The 25,191-nt window shown below is 35.6% G+C and overlaps 2 protein-coding genes across 2 annotated transcripts; both read left to right on the forward strand.

The window, feature by feature from the left end:
* Nucleotides 1–2,158: 2,158 nt before the first annotated feature.
* On the forward strand, nucleotides 2,159–6,646 carry LOC124453414 (fibrillin-1-like). Its single transcript, XM_047004235.1, has 10 exons — nucleotides 2,159–2,252; nucleotides 3,060–3,251; nucleotides 3,873–4,004; nucleotides 4,254–4,376; nucleotides 4,453–4,572; nucleotides 4,637–4,759; nucleotides 5,605–5,736; nucleotides 5,803–5,896; nucleotides 5,989–6,111; nucleotides 6,307–6,646. The coding sequence occupies exons 1-10, from the start codon at nucleotides 2,159–2,161 to the stop codon at nucleotides 6,338–6,340; spliced, it is 1,167 nt and encodes a 388-aa protein (XP_046860191.1). The 3' UTR covers nucleotides 6,341–6,646.
* Nucleotides 6,647–14,506: 7,860 nt separating this feature from the next.
* LOC124453415 (fibulin-2-like) lies at nucleotides 14,507–24,739 on the forward strand. The gene is made up of 14 exons (XM_047004236.1): nucleotides 14,507–14,705; nucleotides 15,081–15,203; nucleotides 15,292–15,411; nucleotides 15,479–15,601; nucleotides 15,942–16,073; nucleotides 17,251–17,460; nucleotides 19,733–19,858; nucleotides 21,984–22,106; nucleotides 22,184–22,303; nucleotides 22,377–22,499; nucleotides 23,489–23,620; nucleotides 23,688–23,781; nucleotides 23,875–23,979; nucleotides 24,542–24,739. The coding sequence occupies exons 1-14, from the start codon at nucleotides 14,507–14,509 to the stop codon at nucleotides 24,627–24,629; spliced, it is 1,818 nt and encodes a 605-aa protein (XP_046860192.1). The 3' UTR covers nucleotides 24,630–24,739.
* Nucleotides 24,740–25,191: the final 452 nt, after the last annotated feature.

Raw genomic sequence — 25,191 nt, forward strand, 5'->3', positions numbered from 1 at the left:
ATGATTATATAAGTATTGCTTTGAAAACCGAGATCGCCATGGTGAGCTGTCTTAGAATTAGAAAACTAACCCTAGAGTTCTAAAACAACTGTGTTACAATTAGAAAACTTATTAAATAGTTCTGAAAAGAACTCTTTTAAAATTAGAAATCTAACAGGAAAGTTCTAAGACGATCTGTTTTAGACTAAGAACATTGATACAAGAGCTCTTATTCAAAACTCCTGTTTTACAGTTTTGTGTTAGTTTTGTGTTAGTTTTGTGTTAGTTTTCAGAAAATATGGATGGGGGTTCGTCATTCACAAAGATAATTGCGCTTTTCATATTAGTGTTAATATTTGTCACCACGACAAAGCCATAAATGCTTACGTGTTGTTTTCGTACCTGTAAGGTTGGATGCAGACCTTGTTTTACGAAGATTCAATCTCTCAGGTCGCGAGCGACACACAATCTTTCGGTTTAACACCACAATATTCTTGGAACGAAGATTTTGCGGTGATGCGCATTTTATGTCAGGTAAGTCGATCAGACGTCGAACGTTCAAGCTACTTTTTATACTTGTCAAAACCATGATATACTACAGTTACATGCGAAAGGATTACCACCAAGTTTGCTGGAAAAAATAACCAAAAAATATCAACAATTACCTCGCTCATCGCGACAGCATGTGGCGTAAAGCAAGTTCACAAATTTGGTCATGCTTTGTAAATGTTTATTGTTCAATCACAATGAAAACAACGAATTTCTGATGAAAAGAAAGCTGCTAATGATTTGAAATTTCCATCACGCCGAACCGACCAAACTTGCCGTCTCGCTACGCTACTGTACTGTACTGGCAAGCGTGTTACTTTCTACCACATGTTGCGCACATTTTGTCGTATTTTGTCGCGAAAATATCCTCTGGTATTTTCGTAAAGTTCAAATGACTACAGTCAAGTGTTTCGCCGCTGTCGTAAATGCGACATCTCTCCAGGTGACTTGGTGCTAAACTGCGACCTTTTTCTAAAAACACTAATGCAACGAGGATTGCAAGATAACCCGTGAACTCGACCACCATAGCACGATTCTTACCAACACTTGTGACGTCAGATGTTCATTTTTGACGTCATCAATAGGAGTGCCACTGAACATGAAATACAAATATTGTTTAGTCAGCGGTCGATTTGGAAATACTTTTAGAGACGGTATCGAATGAGCGCGTCCCAATGCACATGCGCAGTCAACATGGATTCTTTTGTAGATTGCAAAAACGCGTGACTGTACACAAGGAGCCTGGGCGGAAGTTTCTTTTCTTTCGCAATTTTGGAATTTTAAGATTAAAGCTTAATATCGAAAGCGGTAATACTAAAACCAGTTATTATTGAGGCGATTTTGAGTCTAAAAAAAGTTTTAGACTCCAAAGTGTTTCCAATACATGGCAACTTTTGCTGTTTGCGGTTGAAAAGTAAGCTGAGTTGAAATAGTTGATTGAAAGTTTGGGTTGATCAAAGCCAAGGTTTTTAGTTCCCTCGCATATGACATGAAAGAAGAACAGTCTTGCAAAAAATTGTGATGTGATTGGCCAAGGACTTTGTATCTCCACCGGGCCGTTCAAGAAGGGACGTGGAGCACATACCAATTTTGAGAGGACGATACGTATGAAGTTAAGACTATTGTTAAACTAGTTGAGGCTGTAGTTACACGAAATTGAGACTATAGTTGCAGGAGTTGAGACCATAGTTACACAAGTTGAGACTATAGTTACATGAATTGGGACTATAGTTGCACGAGTTGAGACTATAGTTACACGAATTGAGACTATAGTTGCACGAGTTGAGACTATAGTTACACGAGATAGACTATATTTACGCGAGTTGAGACTAAAGTTAGTTACACGAGTTGAAGCTGTTATTACGTTTGCTTTGCAACTACATATACTGCTGGATGTCAGTTTAAACATCCTTACTCTCGCCGGCCGTCATTTCATTCACCAATGAAACGTAATTAAAAATACAATCGTCATGAATTATGAGCAAAATTAATTGGTGCGCGCAAGTAAAGTTTGCTCTTTAATTAATTGAGATGCGGTAATGATGAAACTGGGGCAGAAATGAATTTTGTATTTTTTTTACTTGTTCTAGGTGTTAGGTGTTTTTTTGTCGTCAGCGCAAATTCAATGTTAATGAATCTTTGTGACCTGAGGAATCGTAGTCCTTGTCCAAAAGGATTGAGTTGCGAAAAACTTCGACATTGGGCTGGTCGAGGTTACTGCGTTGGTGAGTAGTTGTGAAAACAGTAAAATCCTGGCGACAATTATTCGTACTCTATATAAGATTTAATTTTTTCGCCATATCAACACTGTTTACTCAAAAATAAGTAATCCAATGTAAAACTTTATCATATTCCATTGTTATGACTATCCCCTTTCTCCAGTCAATATTCATATATGTTTTCAAGCAGGAGTCACTTTAAGGCCACAGTAACATAGTGAATATACAGTAAAGTGAATATACAGTATATTGAATATACAGTAAAGCCACTCCATTGAATTTTTTGTGAATTTTCAGATCTTATTACGTGTGTGATTATTATAGTGGCAGCCACTCAATTTCTTTTTTGACCAATGGAAATCATAAAATGGTTTACCACAGCCAGTAATCTCATTTTAAATATACAACAGCCAGTGGCAAAGTGAAGTGGATCTACTGTATATTCCCTATACTGTACGTAAAGCCTGGTTCTCATATAGTCGTCCGAGTCGTTTCAGTCGTGCCAAAATTTCACAGCAGACCCGTGCGACTATATGAGAATATTTCAGAGGCGACTGGGATGACCTCAAATGACTGAAACGACTAAGATCGCTTGAATAGAACTTTGCTCCAGGAGCAGAAAAGCTTTTCAAAAGTGCTTGAAACAAAGATAAGCAGTATATGCATATAGCTGAAAATGCTTTATGTACCCGTGGGCGTAGCACAGCGGTATAGACATTGAAATTATTCCATTACGTTTTTTTCAAAAAGCGGGCTTTTTTATTCATAGCGTGTACAAACGTTCAACAGTAATATGGTCATTGTACTATTAAGATTTATGTGATAAATGTGTTAGAATAAAACTCAATGTTGTCTTTCTTTACGAGTTTTCAGACATTGACGAATGTATAAAAGATCATAGTCACAAATGTTCGTATTCTGCTGGTGAAGAATGTTTCAATATAAAGGGAGGATACAAGTGCGTTTGTTTGCCAGGATTGAAGAGAGAAAACGGAAAATGTGTTGGTTTGTATCGGACAAGGAATTTTAAGTCCAAGTGATATTGACAATTAAGCCTAATTTTCTCTAACGTCATAAGCACAAGCTCGAAAACAAAACCAAACATATTTTACAAAAGTTTGATGGAACAACTCAAAGGAATTTGCTGCGCTTGTCCTATGCTTGGTAAACACCAGGCTTTAAACGTGGTTTGCACGATTAAAATAAGCACAAGCGAAGACAAAAGATTATGCCAAAACGATCAACGAAACATGCGAGAAAGCGTAAAGGATTGACATAAGTGTGACATTAAGAAAAACAGTTTAGAACAAAAATGAACATAAGAAGATTTCAATAAAATCCCGAAGTATTGTCTTTATAAACCTCTAGAGCAAAAAAAACGAAACTCTTGTCGCTCATTCTTATTTTTACTCGCGTTTATCGCTCGCAAAGTTCATAATGTTGATGTTTCTGTTAATACACAGCCAAGACTGATAAATGCAAAGTTAAGCCTCCTGTCTGTAATTTGAAATTTGAGAGGTGCATCTCAACGAAGTCCAAATCGTACAAATGTGTAGGTAATGATCTTCTTTATTGTCATTCTCTATCTTCCTTTCCTCAACAAACTTAAGACAAATTTATTCATAGATCTTGATGAATGCAAAACTGGGAGACATGATTGTGATCCCAATGCAAAATGTAAGAATTTACCCAAACGTGGTTATGAATGTCATTGCAAACCTGGTTTCAAGCAATATAACAATGGCAGAGTATGTCAGGGTAGGCAACTTTATTTTTAATGGTACAATATAAGACCATTTTCACTTTTTTGTGTATTTCGGTGCCATGGCTTAAATAAAAGGCCGAAATGTGCTTGCTTAAAGTTGTCATGAAACAGAATTCTTATCAGTTTTCATGAATTAATTTCTTTGAGAGAATCTTACACCATTAAACTTTCTCTCCACCGTCCTAACTCCAGGCCAATGTGTTGTTTTGTTAAAACAATAAAAGCCTTTTCTTGTATTCAAGACATAAATGAATGTTCTAACAGTTCGAAATGCTCGCCCTATGCCAACTGTACGAATCTTCCCGGATCATACGAATGTTCAAGATGTGGTCCAGGTTTCACGGGTGATGGAATAAACTGCAATGGTATAACTTTTGTCTATCATAATTTACCTTGATGCTCATTTATGACCATAAACAATATGTATGTATGATCTTTTAGATATCGATGAATGTGAAGAACTACGTCCATGTTCTATCAATGCAATGTGCAACAACACTTTTGGATCTTATCAATGCACTTGCAATAAAGGATTTTATGGAAATGGCGCAGTGTGCACAGGTATTACTGTCATACCAACTTGGTATTGCTTGTTCTTACTATAACACGTTGTTGTTATACCTAGATATCAACGAATGCTCAATGCGCACCGACGAATGTCCATATACATCAAAATGCATCAATACACCTGGTTCCTATATGTGTAAATGTCCTGAGGGTTACAATATGGTAGACGACGCTTGTGAAGGTATCTTTTTCGTTTAACCTTTTTTCCTTTTTGTCTCAAAAATAACCCATTTTTTCTTTGTGTTGTTTCTTCTTCAATTATAAAATAATGCAAAAAGTCACATATTTGTTTTTCATCCAGAAGATATACATTCTCTACCTTCAATTTTACGTGTGTCTCCTGCTTATAGTTCTCTATACCGAGAAACCCAGATATTTATTTATTATTTTATGTAAAATGCCCAAGAAGTCTCTTTATTTTCATAGATATTGTCTTAAAGTGTTACTAGTTTTGCGTAAAGAACCTCTTTTCCTCGCAGGTTCCCGTGTATTATCATGTGTAAACTTTCCCTCGAAGGTTCCTGTGTATTCTCATATGTAAATATCTACTTTACATCGCAGGTTCCCGTGCATTCCCATGTGTAAATATCCTCTTTACCTCGCAGGTTCCCGTGTATTCTCATATGTAAATATCCTCTTTACCTCCCAGGCTCCTGTGTGTTCTCATACGTACATATACATTTACTTAAAGTTTATATCGTAATGATAAATAATACTATCGCCTGTAAAGCATACTTGCCGTAAGTGTATGACGTCTGTAGCCCACATAGATCCATGGGGACGCACACCATTTGGGAGATCAGTAAATTTGTTAGTATTAATTGCTTGTCAATAAAATAATATTTTATTTCCATATTGTCAGATGAAGCACCCATCCCTAAATAAAATCCTGAACACCCGTGAAAGAAAAGTGGATTTTTACCATGTTGAGTGACGCTAGCCTTGTGAAAATCATCCAACATGGCGGCTATGACGTAATGTGCGCACAATGAATTGAATAACAATTGCTTTATGTATTTTCTCCAGATATCGACGAATGCGAAACGAGCATTAATAAATGTCACAAAAATGCTCGTTGCACAAATTTTATTGGCTCATACAAATGTCGCTGTGAAGATGGCTTCAAACATTTGAGCAATGGCAGATTCTGTTTAAAAGGTAAAACATTTCACTTTGATTGTTGTCAATGGATCATTGATGGATTGCACTGACTACTTTGAATAGATTCCTCCAATAGAGAGATCACTTTTATCATTTCTGTTGTGTCAGCTTTTATATTATTCGTTATTTGGATACTTTGTTGCTTTTGTTTAGTACGGTGAGTCAACATCTTAGTATTCATTCTTTGAACAATTTCGTCACACGTCATGTGATGTGATTTGTTACAATTTCTGATTGCTTTGAATGCAGGAAAACAAAAACTTCGAGTAAAAAAAGGGTAAAAAAAAGTGATGACCGAGAACCACTTATTGATAAATCTCATCGAGCAACACCAGTCTTTATGTTTCATTCAAACGACAGCAGGAACACAAAGTAAGTCATGTTTTTTTCAGCTCTGAATTATGGGATCAAGCGTTTGTCAAAATATACAACAGCAGTTCAACCTTTAATTCGAAATACCTTATTCTTGGTTTTGAACTCTAAAGACGGAAATCATGATTGTTGAATTTCTTTCGATCTAAGTATACTCGAAATTAATTGTTAAACTTTATTTTTCATAAATGCTAGATCCGTCACTACATCACTTTTTCGTGTCAAGTAGTTTGGTTTGTGGTAAACCGTTCATTCAGTTGGTGATTGTTTTTCTTCAACTTAAGATCTACGTACATCTCAATTCATCTCTCGATTTCTTTATCTGTAGTTCTTTGATGTTGGAGTAGCTAATGTTCGTATCAATCATATCGCCCAGAATAGAAATAATTGAATGAAGAAAGATAGCAGACTCCACGATAAATGAATTGATTATTGGTGATCACTTTATTTTTAGTAAAATATGAGTACTATTTCAATTATTGTGCAGCACTATCAATTCTTTCTAGAAAAATAAATACGTCCTCAATAGCAAAAATATATATGATTATGAGTTAATCACATCTAAATTCCGTACACTTTTTCTTCATTTTGTTCGTATATCTACCGTATGAACAGAATTCTTCACTGACCTACAATATGGACAGAACATAACTGACCCGCCAAACTCTATAGTTTCGAGTGAGGCAAGCTGCCATTTTGAAAAGTGAGAAAACTGACGATATTTACGACTAATATCTGCTTTCCCTGAGTTGATATACAGTTGCAAAGTTGATAGTCTAGGTTTAATTTTTAAATTGTTTGACAGGATTGACTGTTTAAACCGTGTTTTAGCTTATTTTTTATTTTGAGTTTTGCTTTTTGCCACCTTTCAAGTTGGAGTCCTTGCCTCACCTTGTCACGGTAATTAGACATCTAGAGGATTGGGTTCTAAATCATTGGAGCATGATCACGTGCGTTTTATTGGATTTAGATTTTCGAGCATGAGATGGAAACTCATTATGGTGAACCCTCTTAGAACGTGGCCAAAGCCACGAGGGTGTTAATTTAACTTAATTAATATTTTCTATTTAGAGAATACTAATAAGGAAATGTACAATAACTAAATAATATCCAAATCATTCTCCATATAGAGATTACTATTGAGATTTAGAGTATACTAATGAGCTATCGTATTCCATTGTTTTCACTTCACCTGTGCATTTTCTTTAAGCTTTGAATTCCACAACACTTGTTAATTTTATTCACTATGAGGTATAGAACATCAAAATACTGGACGCCGATCGGCCGAGTGGCTTTGGCTGTGTTCTAACATGCATCACGTGTAGTATACGTCACTGCATACAACGTATGCAGAAATGTTTACAAATGCAATCTCCATGTTTGACGATAACAAATATTTCTGGAGGCACAAATGTTTTAGTCATAGCGTAGTTATACACTTACTCTACCCTATGAATATGCGTAAACCCCTTTTAACATCCTTACTTTTTGCTGATTGACATTTTAGCAGCTAATTAAACGTAATTAATTTACAGTCGTCGTCATCAATTATGAGCAAAATTAATTGCTGTGCGCAAGTGAAGTATGGTATTTAATATTGAGATGCGCTAATGGTATAACCAAGAGCAAAATGAATTTTGTATTTTTTGTACTTGCTCTAGGAGTTTGGTGTTTTTCTATCAAAAGCTCTGCTTCTTTTAAAACTTGTGACCCCATTAGCCTCAGTGCTTGTCCAAGAGGATGGACTTGCACAAAGCTTCGACGTTCGGCAACTCGTGGTTATTGCGTTGGTGAGTTGAAGACAGTAAAATCCTGGGGACAATTATTCGTACTCTATATAAGATTTACTTTTTTCGCCAGTCTTAACTCTTTACATGCAGGGTCGTAGCTAGAACGTTGATGGAGTGTGTGTGGGGGTATATCATCTAGTCAGTTGTGCTCGACTGATTTCTTTTCAAAAGTAGTCAGTCGGGTACAACTGAATGAGAATATACATATGACAATACACGGCACTTTTTACATGATAATAAGTTCTTAGCTGTGGTTTCATTAGCCTGTGCTAACCGACCTGTGCTCAATCAAAAGAGTATTTGCAAATCAATGATGATTTCATTTTAGAAAAAAAAATTAAAACTTTTTTATAGATTTGTCTGTTTCGCATTATTGTTTTATATAAGAAGTAAAAGATGTTTTTTGGGTGTTGCACTGTTGTATTGAAACCTATCTTTCAGACGTTTGGGAGAACTCTCGAGCAGGTGCAAACCTTTGACGTTCTGTCTCAGACTTACACTGATCAGCTCAAAATTCTCCCAAAGGTCTCCTATTTTGTCATTCAGTGTAAAACTTTATCACATTCCATTGTTATGACTACCCCCTTTCTCCAGTCAATATTCATTTATGTTTTCAAGCAGGAGTCACTTTAAGGCCACAGTATAGTGAATATACAGTAAAGCCACTCTATTGAATTATTTTGTGAATTTTCAGATCTTATTACGCATGTGATTACCTTAGTGGCAGCCAGTCAATTGCTTTTTTTGACCAATGGAAATGATGAAATGGCTTACCGCAGCCAGTAATGTAATGGAAGATACATCAGACAGTTGCACAGCGAAGTGGATTTACTGCATATTCCCTATACTGTACCTAAGGCCTCCCATTTTCCAAAACGGGATTGCAGTTCTACATGGTGTATCAGAAAAAGAATATGATTGGAAACTAACGTATTGTGATAATTTCAATGCCTCTATCACAATATGCTAATCGCACGGGTGTACAAGAGATTGTCGACTACATCCATAAATTACTTTAATCACAAGCACAAAAGCTTTTCTGCTTCTGGAAGTTTCACTGAACTATCAAAGCAAGACAATTGCATAAATGTACCAATGTCATTGTGATCAGGCAATAAAATTTCACAATAGATTGATATCAAATAGAGAGAAAACTTTAAGAAATTGTCTTATTGTGAAATTTTGATGTCTCTATTACTAGCTAATACAACTGCATGATGTTTTTCCATTATGTCAATGTCTAAAAGCAGTTTTCTTTTTTTACACCATGTACTAACTTTCAACAGCAATATGACTACTGTGCTATTAATAAAACTCCATGTCTCTTTACAAATTTTCAGATATCGACGAATGTACACGTCAAACTCATAACTGTTCACATCCTGCTGGCGAAGAATGTTTCAATTTAGAATATGGATTTAAGTGCGTTTGTTTACCGGGTCTAAAGAGAGAAAACGGAAAATGTGTTGGTTTGTATCTGTTAAGGAATATTCAATCCTAAGTGATAATAATAGTTAAGCCTGATTTGCACAATTGAAATAAGCATAAGGACAAGCGCAGACTAAAGATTAAACAAAGACAATCATTGAAGCTTGTGACATACATTAAAATAAATACAAGCGTAAAGAATAGAGTTAAACATTTAAGCCTGGTTTCCACTATTGGTTTAACACGACAAACGCGACAACGATTAACTTTAATCACGATAATCCCATATGAGAACGTGGTAATAATCGCAATAAATGGCGACTAACAATCGCGACAAAATATCAAAAATTGTTGATATTTATTCGCGTTAATTGCCAAAATGACGTCATCTTGAATGAAAATTATAAAATTAAACGAGACTTACCTGGCAGTCGAAGTTAGATTGAAATTCTATCTTGGTCATCAGTCCGGAACGAAGGAGTCACATGAGATGCGCATGCGCATTTGCTAATCCGTTTTCAACGTGAGTAGTGCTGGAAAAAAAATTTACTAAGATATGGGACGGGAGGGTATATTGGACATGTGATTCCTTCGTTCCGGACTGATGACCAAGATAGAATTCCAATCAAACTTCGACTTCTCGGTAAGTCTCGTTAAATTTTATAATTCTATCTTGTCATCAGTCCCTGTCACGAAGAAGTCCCTTGAGATTTCAAAGTCCTGTGCTACGAACCACATAGAATGCCACATTGACCATATTGGTGTCATAAACGTCATTTAATAACATAAACAATTTTAAGTCAACTGACAAAACAAATGTTTCTATTTTAACACATTACTGCCAAAATTCAGGTGTTTATTTTCAGTTGGTTTTGAATAGAATGTTGCAAATGTTCCTGCTCTTGACCAACCTGCTACTGACATTATCACTTTTTGAAAAAGGCCTTTGGCTTTACAGTTTGATGTGGATGCTGCCCAACTGCTATGTGCTGTGTATTCTGAAGTATTAATCCCTGCAGATTTGAGCCATTTTAACCCAACGAGCAATTGTCTCTTTAGAAACGGATTTAAAGGGTATAACTAAGGAGTTGTTGTGAGTGTAAAGACTCAATCTTTTTGTGCTGCAATCTTCTCTGTAGATATACTTTGCAGACTGTTGTGCTGCAATCTTCTCTGTAGATATACTTTCAAGGTCTTCACAACACATATGCTTTCGTCTTCGGGGAATTCAAACAAATCAATTGGTTCCAAGTGTTTGCCAGGTTTGGTTGTCTTGAGCTTTTCACTAATCGTTATTCTGTATCTGTCTGATAATTCTTGTATCTCATGAACATTCATCTTGTGAATTGTTTCTCCTCTTTGTCCAGTCGTCAAACAACAACATCGTCAATTTTAGTGTGAGTTCCTTAATTGTTATTTTGTCAACTTGGTTGTAAGTTTTTAGGTAATTTAACACCACATTAACATCCCTTATTTCTGAATATTTTAGTAACGCAGGCCTTACCTCAAATATTCCTTTCATGTATCGTGTAACGAGGGATGTTCTCCAAACTTTATACCATTTTCTAACGTAAGAATACTTGACAACGCTGATCGTGCCGTGTTAATTGCACTGTATGCATTCCCCTTTTTGTACAGCGTAACTAAAAACTCGATTGCATTCTGCAATCCATGATTGAATACATCCAATTTCTTTTCTCTACAATAACTCTCCCATTTATCTAAACATGTTTTGTATTGTTTTGAAGTGCTTGTCTCCACGATGGCATAATGACGTCTTTAGCATCTTCAGATAGATCATACCTATCTAAGTTCTCCCAGGTAAGAGGCAAAATATGAGCTGAATTTTCTCCCAAATGGGATGAATGTCTTGTAGACTGCTTGGTAGGGGTTGGAGTTCTTTGCTGGCTTTGATATAAATTGGTTCCTTTATCATCATTTGGAGGGCTTTTGCATACCAGAACTGTGTTGACCAGTCCAGTTGAACACATATTCCCAGAGCTCCTTCTCTTTGAATCTTTCACAACATAGCAACTATGACACTAAATGCTGGAAAAGCGTAGAGTCGTATGTCTCCCCGTGATAAGGAAAATGCGTCAATTGCTCAAGCGTTAGGGTCTGGGCAGCATGCCACATATTTGGGGAATTGCTTGTTTACCCTACTGGCAAATAAATCTATCTCCGGAGCATATTCTAGCTTTGCTAGGGACTTCGAGAGCACTGCTTTAATTAGCATCCATTCAGATTCCCTCTTTTGTCGCCTTGATTCGAAATCAGCGACAGTATTTTGTTTCCCTGGTATGTGAGCAAGGCTAATCCAGATGTTTTTATTTATACACAACTCCCAAATGTTTTGTGCCATAGTATTACATATGTCCGAATGACTTGTACCAAATGGGGTTCCTCCCTTGACTTGTTAATAAGAAACCTCAGGGTAATGATTTCCTGTGATGGAATTAGACAGGATTTGGTTGGATGTATGATAAATCCTAGATTCAAAACGTATCAATAATGTTAAGGACACATTTCTCAAATGTTTGACCATGAAGATAGCAGTCATCAATGTGTGCTAACGAAATGTGTCCACTTGAGTGCAAATTTGCTAAAACTGGTTTCAAAACCTTAGTGAATATCCTAGATGCACATGAAAGCCCATTTGGCAAGCGTGTAAATTGATAAATTTCTTCACGCCATGAAAATCGTAAAAAATTATTAATTCGATGCCTTTATCGGTATAGAGTAATACGCATCTTTTAAGTCCAATGATGCCATAAAGCAATTTTTTGTAACTAGCTTGGTGACCCATAGAGTCCATCTTAAAATGATGATAGACCACTGACTCATTAAAAGCTTTCAAATTCTGAATTAGTCGGTGTGACCAATCTAATTTAGGTCCTAACAATATACTAGAGAGGATTTGTCCAGCTTCATAATGTACTTTGTGTATTACACCCTTTTTAATTAACTTTAGTATCTCCTCATCAAGCAAGGAGCATTCCCGTGGGGAAAGTTTTTGGAGGGTATAGCTTATGTTGTGCTGGTTCCTCAGCGCATTCGATTATAACTCCTGTTATGTGTGACAAGATTTCCTTGTCATTAGATATTTCAGTCCATGCGGAGAAGTGCTGTGCAACTCTCCCTGCACTGAAATTTTTGCATAAACTCTGTAGGTAATTTTGAATTTCAAGTACAAATTCCTCAATCTTATTTACCGATTTTTTGATTTGATTTAAAGTCTCTAATATTTTGTCTGTTGTCTCCCTTTCCATTGAGGTTTCTTCCTTCTTTGCGGGTTCGTCTGCTGGCTTTGCCATAAAAAATTTTTGTTGCTAGAAGAATGTCCCTGTTTGTAAGAAGGCATTGGTTTTTTGGCAGTAAAGTACGTTCTGTGATTTCCACTTCTCATAGAAGAGCTGAATGACTCGCCTCTTTTGCCTCTTTTAAATTTTCAGCCTAATCATTTCCAAACAATAATTTGCTGTCTGCTTGGTCCTCGAGTGCACATATTGCTGCATATTCCTGTTTAATTGCAGGTTTGATCTGCTCTTTTCGCGCCAATGATATCTTACTGTGTACATGGGCCATCAACGCTATGGCATCAACTAAGTTGGAAAATACCTGAGAGTTTTCTCTGCTACAGCCTGTAACAACCAACGAGTGTGTTAATTGTAAAATTGCCAACGTGGCTTTGAGTACTGTTTTTTGTATGTTGAACATTTGTAGATCTGCCTTCTTTTTCTTTGAATTTAACAGTTTCAATATCTCTTGGTTAATCTTCTTGCACCACATTCCTGGGCAGTTTTTCGGACGTGTGTATTTCTCTAGGATTAGCTTTAATTTTTCGGGGTTCATCGTTTGCCCCATCGTTTTAGCACTATATCGGCCAACTTTTTTGTAATATTAGGGCCTGTGCTTTCCTCGTCTGACAAACCTTTAGCGAGTCGTCTAAGAAGTCATGCTCTTACGCGTTGGGTTCATTTCCACGCGTTTTTGTTATCTCACCGTCGGTATTTTTGCCAGCAGTGCCCACAAGTTTTGCTAACTCGTCCTCGCTATCGCCAGAAAAAATGTTTATAGTATCAGGAGACTTCTTGCGACGTTGTCGTTTGCCTCTTCTCCTCCCAGAAGATGTTTCTAACTCTAGCTCGCTGTCAGAGTCATTGTTGTGCTCAGTTGATTGTCGTTTCCGACTGCCTGTTGGGCTTTTACCTTGTGAAGGCTTTTTAGCGAGTATATGTTCAAATAATTGGGCCATTTTGCCCATCGTAACTTCAATGTTGGCTATAGACTTATGGATGTCTGGCGTAGCCTCTTTAGCTCCGTCTCTTGGCTGTCTATTTGGCGGTTCAGATGTCTCTTCGAGCTGAATGCCCGCTTCGTTCGCCACATGTTCATATTTTATGTCTGCTGAAATCCGATAAAATTTTGTGAAATATCAACCCAATTTCGGTCCTAGATAAAAAATAATCTTACAATTTGTGATACTTACTTTTCCGTTTTGCTTTTATTTCCATTTATACACTCTATTTAAATGGATGTATTGCATTTAAAAGGATTTTTACTCCATTAACTTACCCGTTGTAACTTTTCAGCAAACTGCTTGAACTGATCAGTAAATGCGCATGCGCATCTCATGGGACTTCTTCGTGACAAGGACCGATGACAAGATAGAATTTAGGAATTTAAGATGGCGAATCCAAAAACGTTGTTTTCTTTCCTACGATGCTTTTCTACGGCGTCTCCGTCGCCTCCATAAAACATAAGCTACTGCAATTACTACCAGATCGTGTTTTTTACAGACGCCATTTCACAAAATAATCGACATCCGACATAATGTAAACAACACGTCTGATCGCGCAACCATTGCGAATAAAAGTTATCGCTATCGCTTTTATCGTGATAAACCAATAGTGGAAACCAGGCTTTATGAGAGAAGAACAATAGAAGATTCAAATGTCTTTTTTTTGTAAACCTCTAAAGCAAAAGAAACAAAAAGATTGTCGTTAATGCTTATTTTCACTCTTTTTAAGCAGGCATTATATTCGTCACATTCATAATGTTTATTTTCTGTTAATACACAGCCAAGTTTGATAAATGCAAAGTTAGGCCTCCTGTCTGTAATATGAAATTTGAAAGATGCATTTCAAAAAACTCCAAATCATATAAACGTGTAGGTAATGATCATCTTTATTGTCATTCTCTATCTTCCTTTCCTCAACAAACTTAAGACAAATTTATTCATAGATCTTGATGAATGCAAAACTGGGAGACATGATTGTGATCCAAATGCAAAATGCAAGAATTTACCCAAACGTGGTTATGAATGTCACTGCAAACCTGGTTTTAAGCAATTTAACAGTGGCAGAGTATGTCAGGGTAAGTATCTTTGTTCTTAATGTTACAGTATGAGGAATAAGCGAAAGGACCACTTTAATTTTGTTGTGCGATTCAGTGCCATGGCTCAAATAAAAGGACGAAATGTACGTGCTTAAATTTATCATGAAGCAGAAGTTGATCAGCTTTCTGTTTGTATTGCATTAAACGTGTAAGATGGCCAAAAACTTTTTCTATTCTATGTCTATTCACGAGTTGCGCATTCCAAGTTGTTTTTTGTCATAGAGAATAAGTAATTAACCAATTGATTAATTTCTCCGAGAGAACCTTACACCATTAAACTTTCTCTTCACCCTCCTACCTCCAGGCCAATGTGTTATTTTTTCAAACCAATAAAAGTCTTTTCTTGTATTCAAGACATTAATGAATGTTCTGACAGTTCGAAATGCTCACCCAATGCCAACTGTACGAATCTTCCTGGATCATACAACTGCCACGGATGTGATCCAGGTTTCACGGGCGATGGAATAAACTGCAAAGGTATAAGGTTATGCTGGTGTGTATTCATAATGTACCTCGATGTTAATTTATTACCATAAACATGCAATGTGTATGTATGATCTTGTAGATGTTGACGAATGTAAGAAACTAAGTCCATGTTCTATCAATGCAATGTGCAAAAACACTTTTGGATCTTATCAATGCACTTGTAATAAAAGATTTTACGGAAATGGAACAGTGTGCACAGGTACTACTGTCATACCAACTTGGCATTGCTTGTTCTTACTATAACACATTGTTGTTGTTATACCTAGATATCAACGAATGCTCAATGCGCATCCATGAATGTCCATATACATCAAAATGCATTAATACACCTGGTTCCTATATGTGTAAATGTCCTGAGGGTTACAATATGGTAGACGACGTTTGTGAAGGTATCTTTTTTGTTTAACCTTTTTTCCTTTTTGTCTCAAAAATAACCCATTTTTTCTTTGTGTTGTTTCTTCTTCAATTATAAAATAATGTAAAAAGTCACATATTTGTTTTTCATCCAGAAGATATACATTCTCTACCTTCTCATGGTAAATATCCTCATTACTATCACTGAATGAAATTCTAGACCCCCCTGAAGGAAAGTGGATTTTTCCTTCAGGGGGGTCTAGAATTTCATTCAGTGATAGTTGTGTGACGCTTGCATTGTTAAAATCGTCCAAATTGTGTTAAAACACAATTCTCACACCATGAATTGAATGAAAATTGTTTTACTCTCTCCAGATATCGACGAATGCGATGAAAACACTCATAAATGTCACAGAAATGCACGTTGCAAAAACGTTATTGGCTCATACAAATGTCGCTGTGAAGAAAGCTTCAAACATATGAGCAATGGCAGACTTTGCTTAAAAGGTGAAACATTTGAAATTGATTGTTGTCAGTGGATCATTAATGGATTACGATGGTCATTTTTTAATAGATTTCTCGCATGGAGAGATCACTTTCATCATTTCTGCTATATTATTTTTCGCTTGTATACTTTCCTTGCTTTGTTTTGTACGGTGAGTCAACATCTTACTATTCGTCCTTTGTACATGTATACGTCACACGTCACGTGATGTGATTCGTGACAATTTTTGATTGCTTTAAATGCAGAATCACAAGAACTTCGAGTAAAAAGACGATCAAAAGTGATGATCAAACGCCACTAATGAATAAATCTCCGTAAGCAAAATGAGTCTTTACGTTTCGTCCGGGCAAGAACAGGAAGACAAAGTAAGATTTGGTTTTTGTTATCCTTTTGTGTGATCCAGCGTTTGTCAAAATAAATTAAATCAGGTCATATTCAAATTGAAAATATCTTTGTATCTTTATCGGTTTTAAAATCTTGGTTTTAAAAGGAAATTATAATTAGTTAATTCTGTTCTATCTAAGTATGTTTGAGATAAGGTGTTGAAGTTCAGTTTGATGAACGTTAGGTCCACCAATTTATATCTTCATTTCTTTATGTGTAGTAAATGAAGAAGGATGGCAGTCTCGACGATGAACGAATTCATGATTGGCGATCGCTTTATCTTATGTAAAATATGATTATTTTGTGACGTTAACGAAGATTATTCCAAACATTATGCACAGCACTAAAAAGTTCTTTTAAGAACATAAAAACGCCTTCCATTACAAAAATGTAAGATGATGGATTATTTCATCGAAGTATTTTGTTGTTAACGTCACTAGTGGTTCCGTGGACTTTTCAGTTTGTTCTTATATGTACATGTACAGAAAACGTGAATCACTGACATTCAATATGCACAGAATATATTATATAATATACTGGCAAAACGACAGCATTTTGCAGACACAATCACCACGTTCAACAATTACAAAATTTTTATGCGTCTTCAAGTGGCTTTTGCGATTTCCAAAACCTAAAGAACTTTTGGCATTTGAGAGGCATAAATCTTTACTTGTAAAAATTACGTTTCCATTCTAACATCTTCATTTTAGCTGGTTGCCATTTCAGCTGATAATGAAACGTAATTAATACTGCAATCGTCATCAATTATGGTCAACATTAATTGGCTTGCGCAAGGAAAGTTTGGTCTTTCGTGGAGATGCGCTAATGGTGAAAGAAAGGGAAAAATGAATTTTGCATTTTTTGTACTTGTTCTAGGTGTTTGGTGTTTTTCTATCAAAAAGTCAGTTTCACTCAAAACTTGTGACCTGAAAAATCCCAGTACTTGTCCAAAAGGATGGACATGCAAACGGCTTTATTCATGGACAAAGCAGACTTATTGCGTTGGTAAGTAATAAACACATGACGTTTACCAGTTAAAGGGGCAGTAACACGAGAATTTTTGCTTCATAAATAACATTTTCTTAGAAGAAAATACTCAAAATGTCCGAAACAATTTATTTGATATGTTTTTTCATTCTTGGGATATTGAAGTTTTTGTAGCTAATACTTGCATGCATGATTTACTCAACCAGTGACCTCACATTGCATAACAAGTCAAGGAAAATTTATAAATGTATAATAAATTTTTGCAAAACAAATTTTTTGAATGAAATACTTATGGCGGGCTTTTTTACATCATGAGCATTTTACAACGACAGGAACTCAGTTTAGTTGAAGCAACATACCATCAACGATATCTGATATTTCAAGTTCATTTTGCAAAGTGTCGTCTCTCAGTAATTGTGTCAATCAGACATTACAAAATTTCATTATCATGTTAAGAAAAAGGGACACGAATAAAGTGTTGTAGAAAGTTCACTGCTTGTTATTTTAAGAGTTCTCTTGAATGAATTTATCATTTAAATGAGCAAAATTTTGGTTTTACTGTCCCTTTTACTTGAGAAATAAGCAAACTAGTAGGAAACTTAATCACATTACTTTTTTATGATTGTTCCTTTCTCCAGACACTATTCATATCTGTGGTCAGATAAGGATTATTCTATATTGCTTCTTTCATTTGAGCATAATACGCACGAACTACAAGTCTTGTTTCTTTTTCTCTAGACGTTTACAAAGACATTGTATTCGTGATTAGTATTCAAAATATTTTTTGTTTCTTCTTTCAGCACATGCTTAACTTTTTATTCTTGTGCTTTTGCAGCCTTGCACTTATGTCAATGGTTTTGACACAAGCTTGGATGATTGTTTTTCTTTAATCTTATGTCTTCGCTTGTGCTTATGCTTATTTTACTCTTGTAAACCAGGTTTAAAGTCTCTTATTTTTCAAAACAATATGCAGCTCTGGAGTGTGTAAAAAGTGAATCGAACTTTAATAAGCAGTTCTGGAGTGTGTAAAAAGTGAATCGCACTTTAATAAGCAGTCCTGAAGTGTGTAAAACGTGAATCGAATTTTAATAGGCAGTTCTAAAGTGTATAAAAAGTGAATCGAACTTTAATAAGCAGTTCTGGAGTGTGTAAAAACTGAATCGGACTTTAATAAGCAGTTCTGGAGTGTGTAAAAAGTGAATCGAACTTTAATAAGCAGTTCTGGAGTGTGTAAAAAGTGAATCGAACTTTAATGAGCAGTTCTGGAGTGTGTAAAAAGTGAATCGAACTTTAATGAGCAGTTCTGGTGTGTGTAAAAAGTGAATCGAACTTTAATAAGCAATCGTGAGTGTGAAGTGGTGTATTGCGCTTGAATATAAGTATTCAGATGATAGAGCTCTTTATCTTTCCAATTATATGTTTTTATTTCATAAAAATCAGTAATGATGAAGTACTACTTAAACAAAAATTGCGAGTCCAATTTGTATTTTTCCAAAGTTGAGAATTGAGTACAATAATTAAAAATTCTCAAGCGTATTTTACAACACTGAGGGAACAACCGTGTGTTGTATTTCATTCGTGTTTGGTTTTGTTTTTGGCAGTGAAACCTCAATGATTGCGCTCAATTACGAACAGTCGAAAAAAATCTTATTTTTCGACTGACAATTTTTATTCGAGGAGATTCGATCATTTCCGATTGTTATGAAATGCATGAAATTCATAAACGTAAAGCTAAAGAGCTCCGCTTTTTACCAGGTAGAAATCAAAGCATTAAACACAATGTCAAAAACACAATAGCATACTTTGATAAAGTTTTGATACTCAATGTAGTTGAGAAATGGCCAGTGCCGTAGCCTGCTGGATGATGGCAGGGAGTCATAGTGAAACATTCATGCTCTTCGAAATCAACTGTTTTTTTCCGTATTGTAACATGCGTATATGAGTACTTTTCCTCGCTCCCCCCCCCCAATTATCGAATCTAGCTACGTCTTTGAAAAAAAAAAAAAGGAAGTTTTCCAGAAAACATGTTGGGCTACCCAAACGTAATAATTTCCAAGCATTCAATATTTATGATATTTTTTTTAACTACGAAAAATTGCGGGGGGGTTTTGACTTCTTCCTCCTTTAGAAAAAAAATTACATTTTGTGTTTAATTTTGTCTATACTTATTGTCACAAGTTGTGTGTTGGTAAAAATGGTATCTTAAAGACTATATTAATACACTATTAATGTTTATGATTAATTTGTTCTAAAAGAAAAACTCATATTCTCTTACTTTACAAATTTTCAGATATAGACGAATGTGCGGAGTATCGCCATACTTGTTTCTCGCGTAGCGAAGAATGTTTCAATAAAAAAAACGGATTCAAGTGCGTTTGTTCACCAGGATACAAGAAAGAAAACGGAAAATGTATTGGTTTGTATCAGTTATAAGGAATTCGAATGATGTATGTTTTTCGTTTACATGAGGGAAATAGGCTCAAGAACAAGAGAAGACAATAGATTGAACAAAAACAATCAACAAAGTATGTGACATAAGCATTAACATAAGTGCAAGCGTTAGAAAAAGAGTTAAGAACAAAAGAAGAACGAAGGAGATTTCGATGTCTTTGTCGTTGTAAACATCTAGAGCAAAAGAAACTAAAGTCTTTTCGTTCATGCTTATTTTTATACTCGTGTAAACCAGGCATTATATGGCTGATGTATATAATGCTGATGTTTCTGTTGATACACAGAGAACACTGATAAATGCAAAGTAACACCTCCTCTCTGTGACTTGGAATTTGAGACGTGCATTTCAACGAACTCCAAATCGTACAAATGTGTAGGTAATGATCTTCTTTGTTGTCATTCCTTGTCTTCCTTTCGTCAACAAACTTAAGACAAATTTATTCATAGATCTTGATGAATGCAAAACTGGGCGACATTATTGTGACCGAAATGCAAAATGCGAGAATTTACCCGACGGGGAGGGTTATAAATGTCACTGCAGACCAGGATACGTGGATTATAATAATCATGGAAGATTATGTCAGGGTTGGTAACTTTATTTTCAATATTAATGCATAAATAATAAACAGTAGAGCCACTTTTATTTTGTTGTGCAATAGGTTTAGTGCAACCACTTCCCTGGGAGTGAAAAACAATGTTGGGGTCCCCAGCATTCGCCATGTTGGAGGACTTTTGCATTTTAAACACAGTATAGAGAACATATAGTAGGGCCACTCCATTGAATTTTTCGTGCCACGCATATCTTATTACACATGTGATTACCATATTGGCAGCCAGTAAATTGCATTTGGTGACCAATAGGATTGACGATATGGCAAACGGCAGCCCGTAAACTAATTAAATATACAGCAGCTAGTTGCACAGTGAAGTGTCCATACTGTATATTTCTAAACTGTGTTGTAAATAGGAAAATCGTTTGTCGAAATCATCCAACATGGCGGCCATGATATAATTTGTCCATCAAGATCACTGATCAAGATTCGGTGCCGTCATGGCTTAAATTAGCGCCCGAATTCTGTTTCGCAAACACTTTTGTAACGGAATTTCATCAGTTTATTTTATTGTACTTCATTGAACATTTCAAATGGCTGAAAACTTTGAATTGTGTCAGTTAAATTTTTTCAGGAGATACGTAACTTCGTTCATTTCAAATATCCTTCATTTTCAGCAGTAAACACACGTACATTTTCTTCGCACGTACAACAGCTAAACCCATGTGCAGATGTGTCTAGATGCAAAAGTTAGTTATTTTACGACACACTGTGGACAAAAAAGTTGATATCCCAAGTTGATATACCTCCAGAAAGAAGGAAACTAACCTAATTCTACTGAAATCGTCATTAAATCGTTTTATATGGTCTTTGCATGACAATGAAAAACTACGTGGAAAGTTTAGTTTCATAAGCACTTTAAGAAGACCGGTGAACGTCATTTTTGTCGGTCAAAGTCGGGTTTTGATATGTCTAGTTTCAACGTACTTTGCATAAAACGACGTAAAAAATAATTTCTTTTGAAACGGGCATCTTGGAAATGAAATTGCATGGCAAGTAAATTGGTTTTAATTCGAAAATAAGCAGTTCAATTTTGTCCAGATGTCGCTATGTTCTGTGGCCGACCAATAACAATCCTGTAATATTCTTACCTCCATATCTAAATGACGCACTCCTTGTGTTTTTTTATCCAAGAAAACAATTGATGAACTCATTTATTTATTTAAATGATGGGGGAGAACAAGACTCCCTTAAACCACCACCCATGTTTTCTCCTCTATGTAGCGTTTTTCTACTGCTGTTCCGTCGAAGAGAAAATTAAAATCAACCACTGTAAAGACTGATTGGTTACAATAACCATATGATTGGTTAAAGTAACCATAAAAATATTGGTTAAAGTGGTTAAATGCGTCTGAGGTAACGAATTTTTATCGCTATTTTAACCAATCAGTTTTTACATTGCAATTAACTAATTAATCTTTCACTCCGCCCTCCTACCTTGTTTTGTTAAAGCATTTAAAGTCTTTACTTGTATTCAAGACATAAATGAATGTTCCGACAGTTCAAAATGCTCACCCAATGCCAACTGTACGAATCTACCTGGATCATACAATTGCCACGGATGTGATCCAGGTTTCACGGGTGATGGAATAAACTGCAATGGTATAACTTTTGTCTATCCATAATTTATCTCGATGTTCATTTATGACCATAAACAATATGTATGTATGATTTTGTAGATATGGATGAATGTGAAGAACTACGTCCATGTTCTATCAATGCAATGTGCAACAACACTTTTGGATCTTATCAATGCACATGTAATAAAGGATTTTACGGAAATGGAGCAGTGTGCACAGGTATCAATGTCATACCAACTTGCATGGTATCGCTTGCTCTCACTATAATATATTATTATTAATATATACCTAGATATCAACGAATGTTCAGTGCGTATCCATGAATGTCCATATAGATCGAAATGCATCAATACATTTGGTTCTTATACGTGTAGATGTCCTAAGGGTTACAAAATGAAAGACAATGCTTGTGAAGGTATCTTTTTTGTTCAACTTTTTGTCTTTATTTTTATAGTTTTGTCTTTGACTTTAGGTGTAACTGTTGATGTGAAAATCCCGTTGTATTTTAATATGTAAATATCCTCTTTTCCTCCCAGGTTCCCGTGTATTCACATTTGTAAATATCCTCTACACCTCCCAGGTTCTCGGGTATTCTCATATGTAAATATCGTCTTTACCTTCCAAGTTCCCGGGTATTGTCATGTGTTAATATTGTCTCTCCTTCTTTCGATGTATGTGTAGTGCCAGCCCGGTCTATATTACAAAACAGAGTTTTTTTCGCAACAACAAATTCAGTCATTTTCCCTGTGAAAAAGGGACTTAAGGGTCTGGGTCCAAGCAGTTCTGAAAATAGTTGTTGAAACTCAACAGATAAACAGTTTAACAGCTTAATATTTCTTTTCACGACGGTCTATGCTTTTGGGATGATTCAATAGGTCAAATACGCTTTTCAAGGCAGTATCAATATCAAAAAGCTTAAGTCCTCACTTGAATCCGAAACAATTATACCCATCAATTCCCTTATGCATATTTCGAGCTATCCTATGTAGTCTTTGTTTACATCTTGTGTTTTCAAAGTATCCATCGGCTGTGAATTCCACGTATCTAGTCTTTACCTTTAAAGTATCCATAATATCGTTCACGACATCTTTTGACTTAACTGTGTTTTTTTATCTTTCATCCAAATGAGTCTAGCACCAATCAGAGCAAGAGACAGAGAGGGGTCTAGAGGGTTTCGGGGAGATCAGATAATTCATTCAAACGATAGCTCGTCAATAAAGATGATATTAGATTTCGTTATTTTCTGATAAGGCACTCATCCATGGTGGAAATCCTCCCCCCCGTCCCATATGAATGAAAAGTGGAAATTTTCCATTCGCTTGCACTGTGAAAATCATCCAACATGGCTGCTATGGCGTAGCGTGCTCGCAATGAATTGAATAAAAATCGTTTTACTTTCTCCAGATATCGACGAATGCGAAACGAGTACTCATAAATGTCACGAAAATGCACGTTGCACAAACTTTATTGGCACGTACAAATGTCGCTGTAAAGATGGCTTTGAGCACATGAGCAATGGAAGATACTGTTTAAAAGGTGAAGCATTTGACACTGATTGTTGTCAGTGGATCATTGATGGATTACGATGGTCATTTTTTAATAGAATCCTTGAATGGAGAGACCACTTTTATCATTTCTGCCGTGTCAGCTGCTATATTCTTTGTTGCTTGGATACTTTGTTGCCTTTATTTTGTACGGTAAGTCAACATCTTACTATTCGTTCTTGTACATGTTTACGTCTTACATCACGTGATGTGATTTGGGACAATTTTTGATTGCTTTAAATGCAGGAAAACAAAAATGTCGAGTGAAAAAATGGTCAAAGGGGATTATCAAAAACCATCCGAAGCAACACCAGCTTTTACATTTCAGCCGGGCGACAGCAAGAAGACAATGTAAGATGTGTTTTTTCATTTTTTGTGTGATCCAGCGTGGATCAAATAAACAACATTTGGTCAACTTTTTATTCAATTAAGAAATAAAAGATGTTTACTGTGTTTGCACAGGCTTATGCAAACTGAGGAGCCCTTGGGAGAATTCGAGAGCAGATCAGTGCAAGCCCGATACCGAAGGTCGAGGGTTGCACCTGCTCGAGAGCTCTCACAAACGTCTCCGAGGCTTGCAAAAGCCAGTGCAAATACGAAAAATATCTTTTATTTCTTTATAAAATAACAGTAATGTGAAAAGACAAACATTTCAATTTTTCCTCTAAAAAGTATTCATGATCACTTTGCAAATTCTATTTGATTCGTTTTGATTGATTTGATTGGTTAAGCCCAGATGTGTTCTGCACAAGCTAATGCAAACACGGCTCTAGACCAATCACAGCACGCGTTTTATTGTTTTTGTTTTATAAAATCTTTTCATAACTCCAATGGTTTTGAACTCTCAAGGCAAAATCATAATTATTTAATTCTATTCATACCTGAATTTATATTTATATTTCTTTATCTGTAGGTCTTTCAATTCGTCTACATCACAAACGTATTATGCAAAGAATAAAAATAAGTTAACGGAGAAAAAGTATGGGAAACATTACTATTAATTGACTATTGGTGGTCACTCTTTCTGTAAAATATGAGTCATTTTCTGGCGTTAAACGAGGATTATAAAAATGTAAACCTCTTCAATAAAAAAATATATAATTGTGAATTATTTTGTAGTATTTCGTCATTAATTTTATGTCGAAGTTCAGTTTTTCAGTATACTTGCATGTACAGAATACGTTACTGACACTCACTGTCATACAACATGTAAAGAAATGCTTAAATAATTAGTTCCAATGTACAGAATGCGTTACTGACATTCACTGTCATACAACATGTACAGAAATGCTTAAATAATTAGTTCCAATGTACAGAATGCGTTACTGACACTCACTGACATACAACATTTACAGAAATGCTTAAATAATTAGTTCCAATGTACAGAATGCGTTACTGACATTCACTGTCATACAACATGTAAAGAAATGCTTAAATAATTAGTTCCAATGTACAGAATGCGTTACTGACATTCACTGTCATACAACATGTACAGAAATGCTTAAATAATTAGTTCCAATGTACAGAATGCGTTACTGACACTAACTGTCATACAACATGTAC

The sequence above is a fragment of the Xenia sp. Carnegie-2017 genome, unplaced genomic scaffold (genome assembly GCF_021976095.1).
Source record: "Xenia sp. Carnegie-2017 unplaced genomic scaffold, XeniaSp_v1 HiC_scaffold_25, whole genome shotgun sequence".
NCBI classification, from domain to species: domain Eukaryota; kingdom Metazoa; phylum Cnidaria; class Anthozoa; order Malacalcyonacea; family Xeniidae; genus Xenia; species Xenia sp. Carnegie-2017.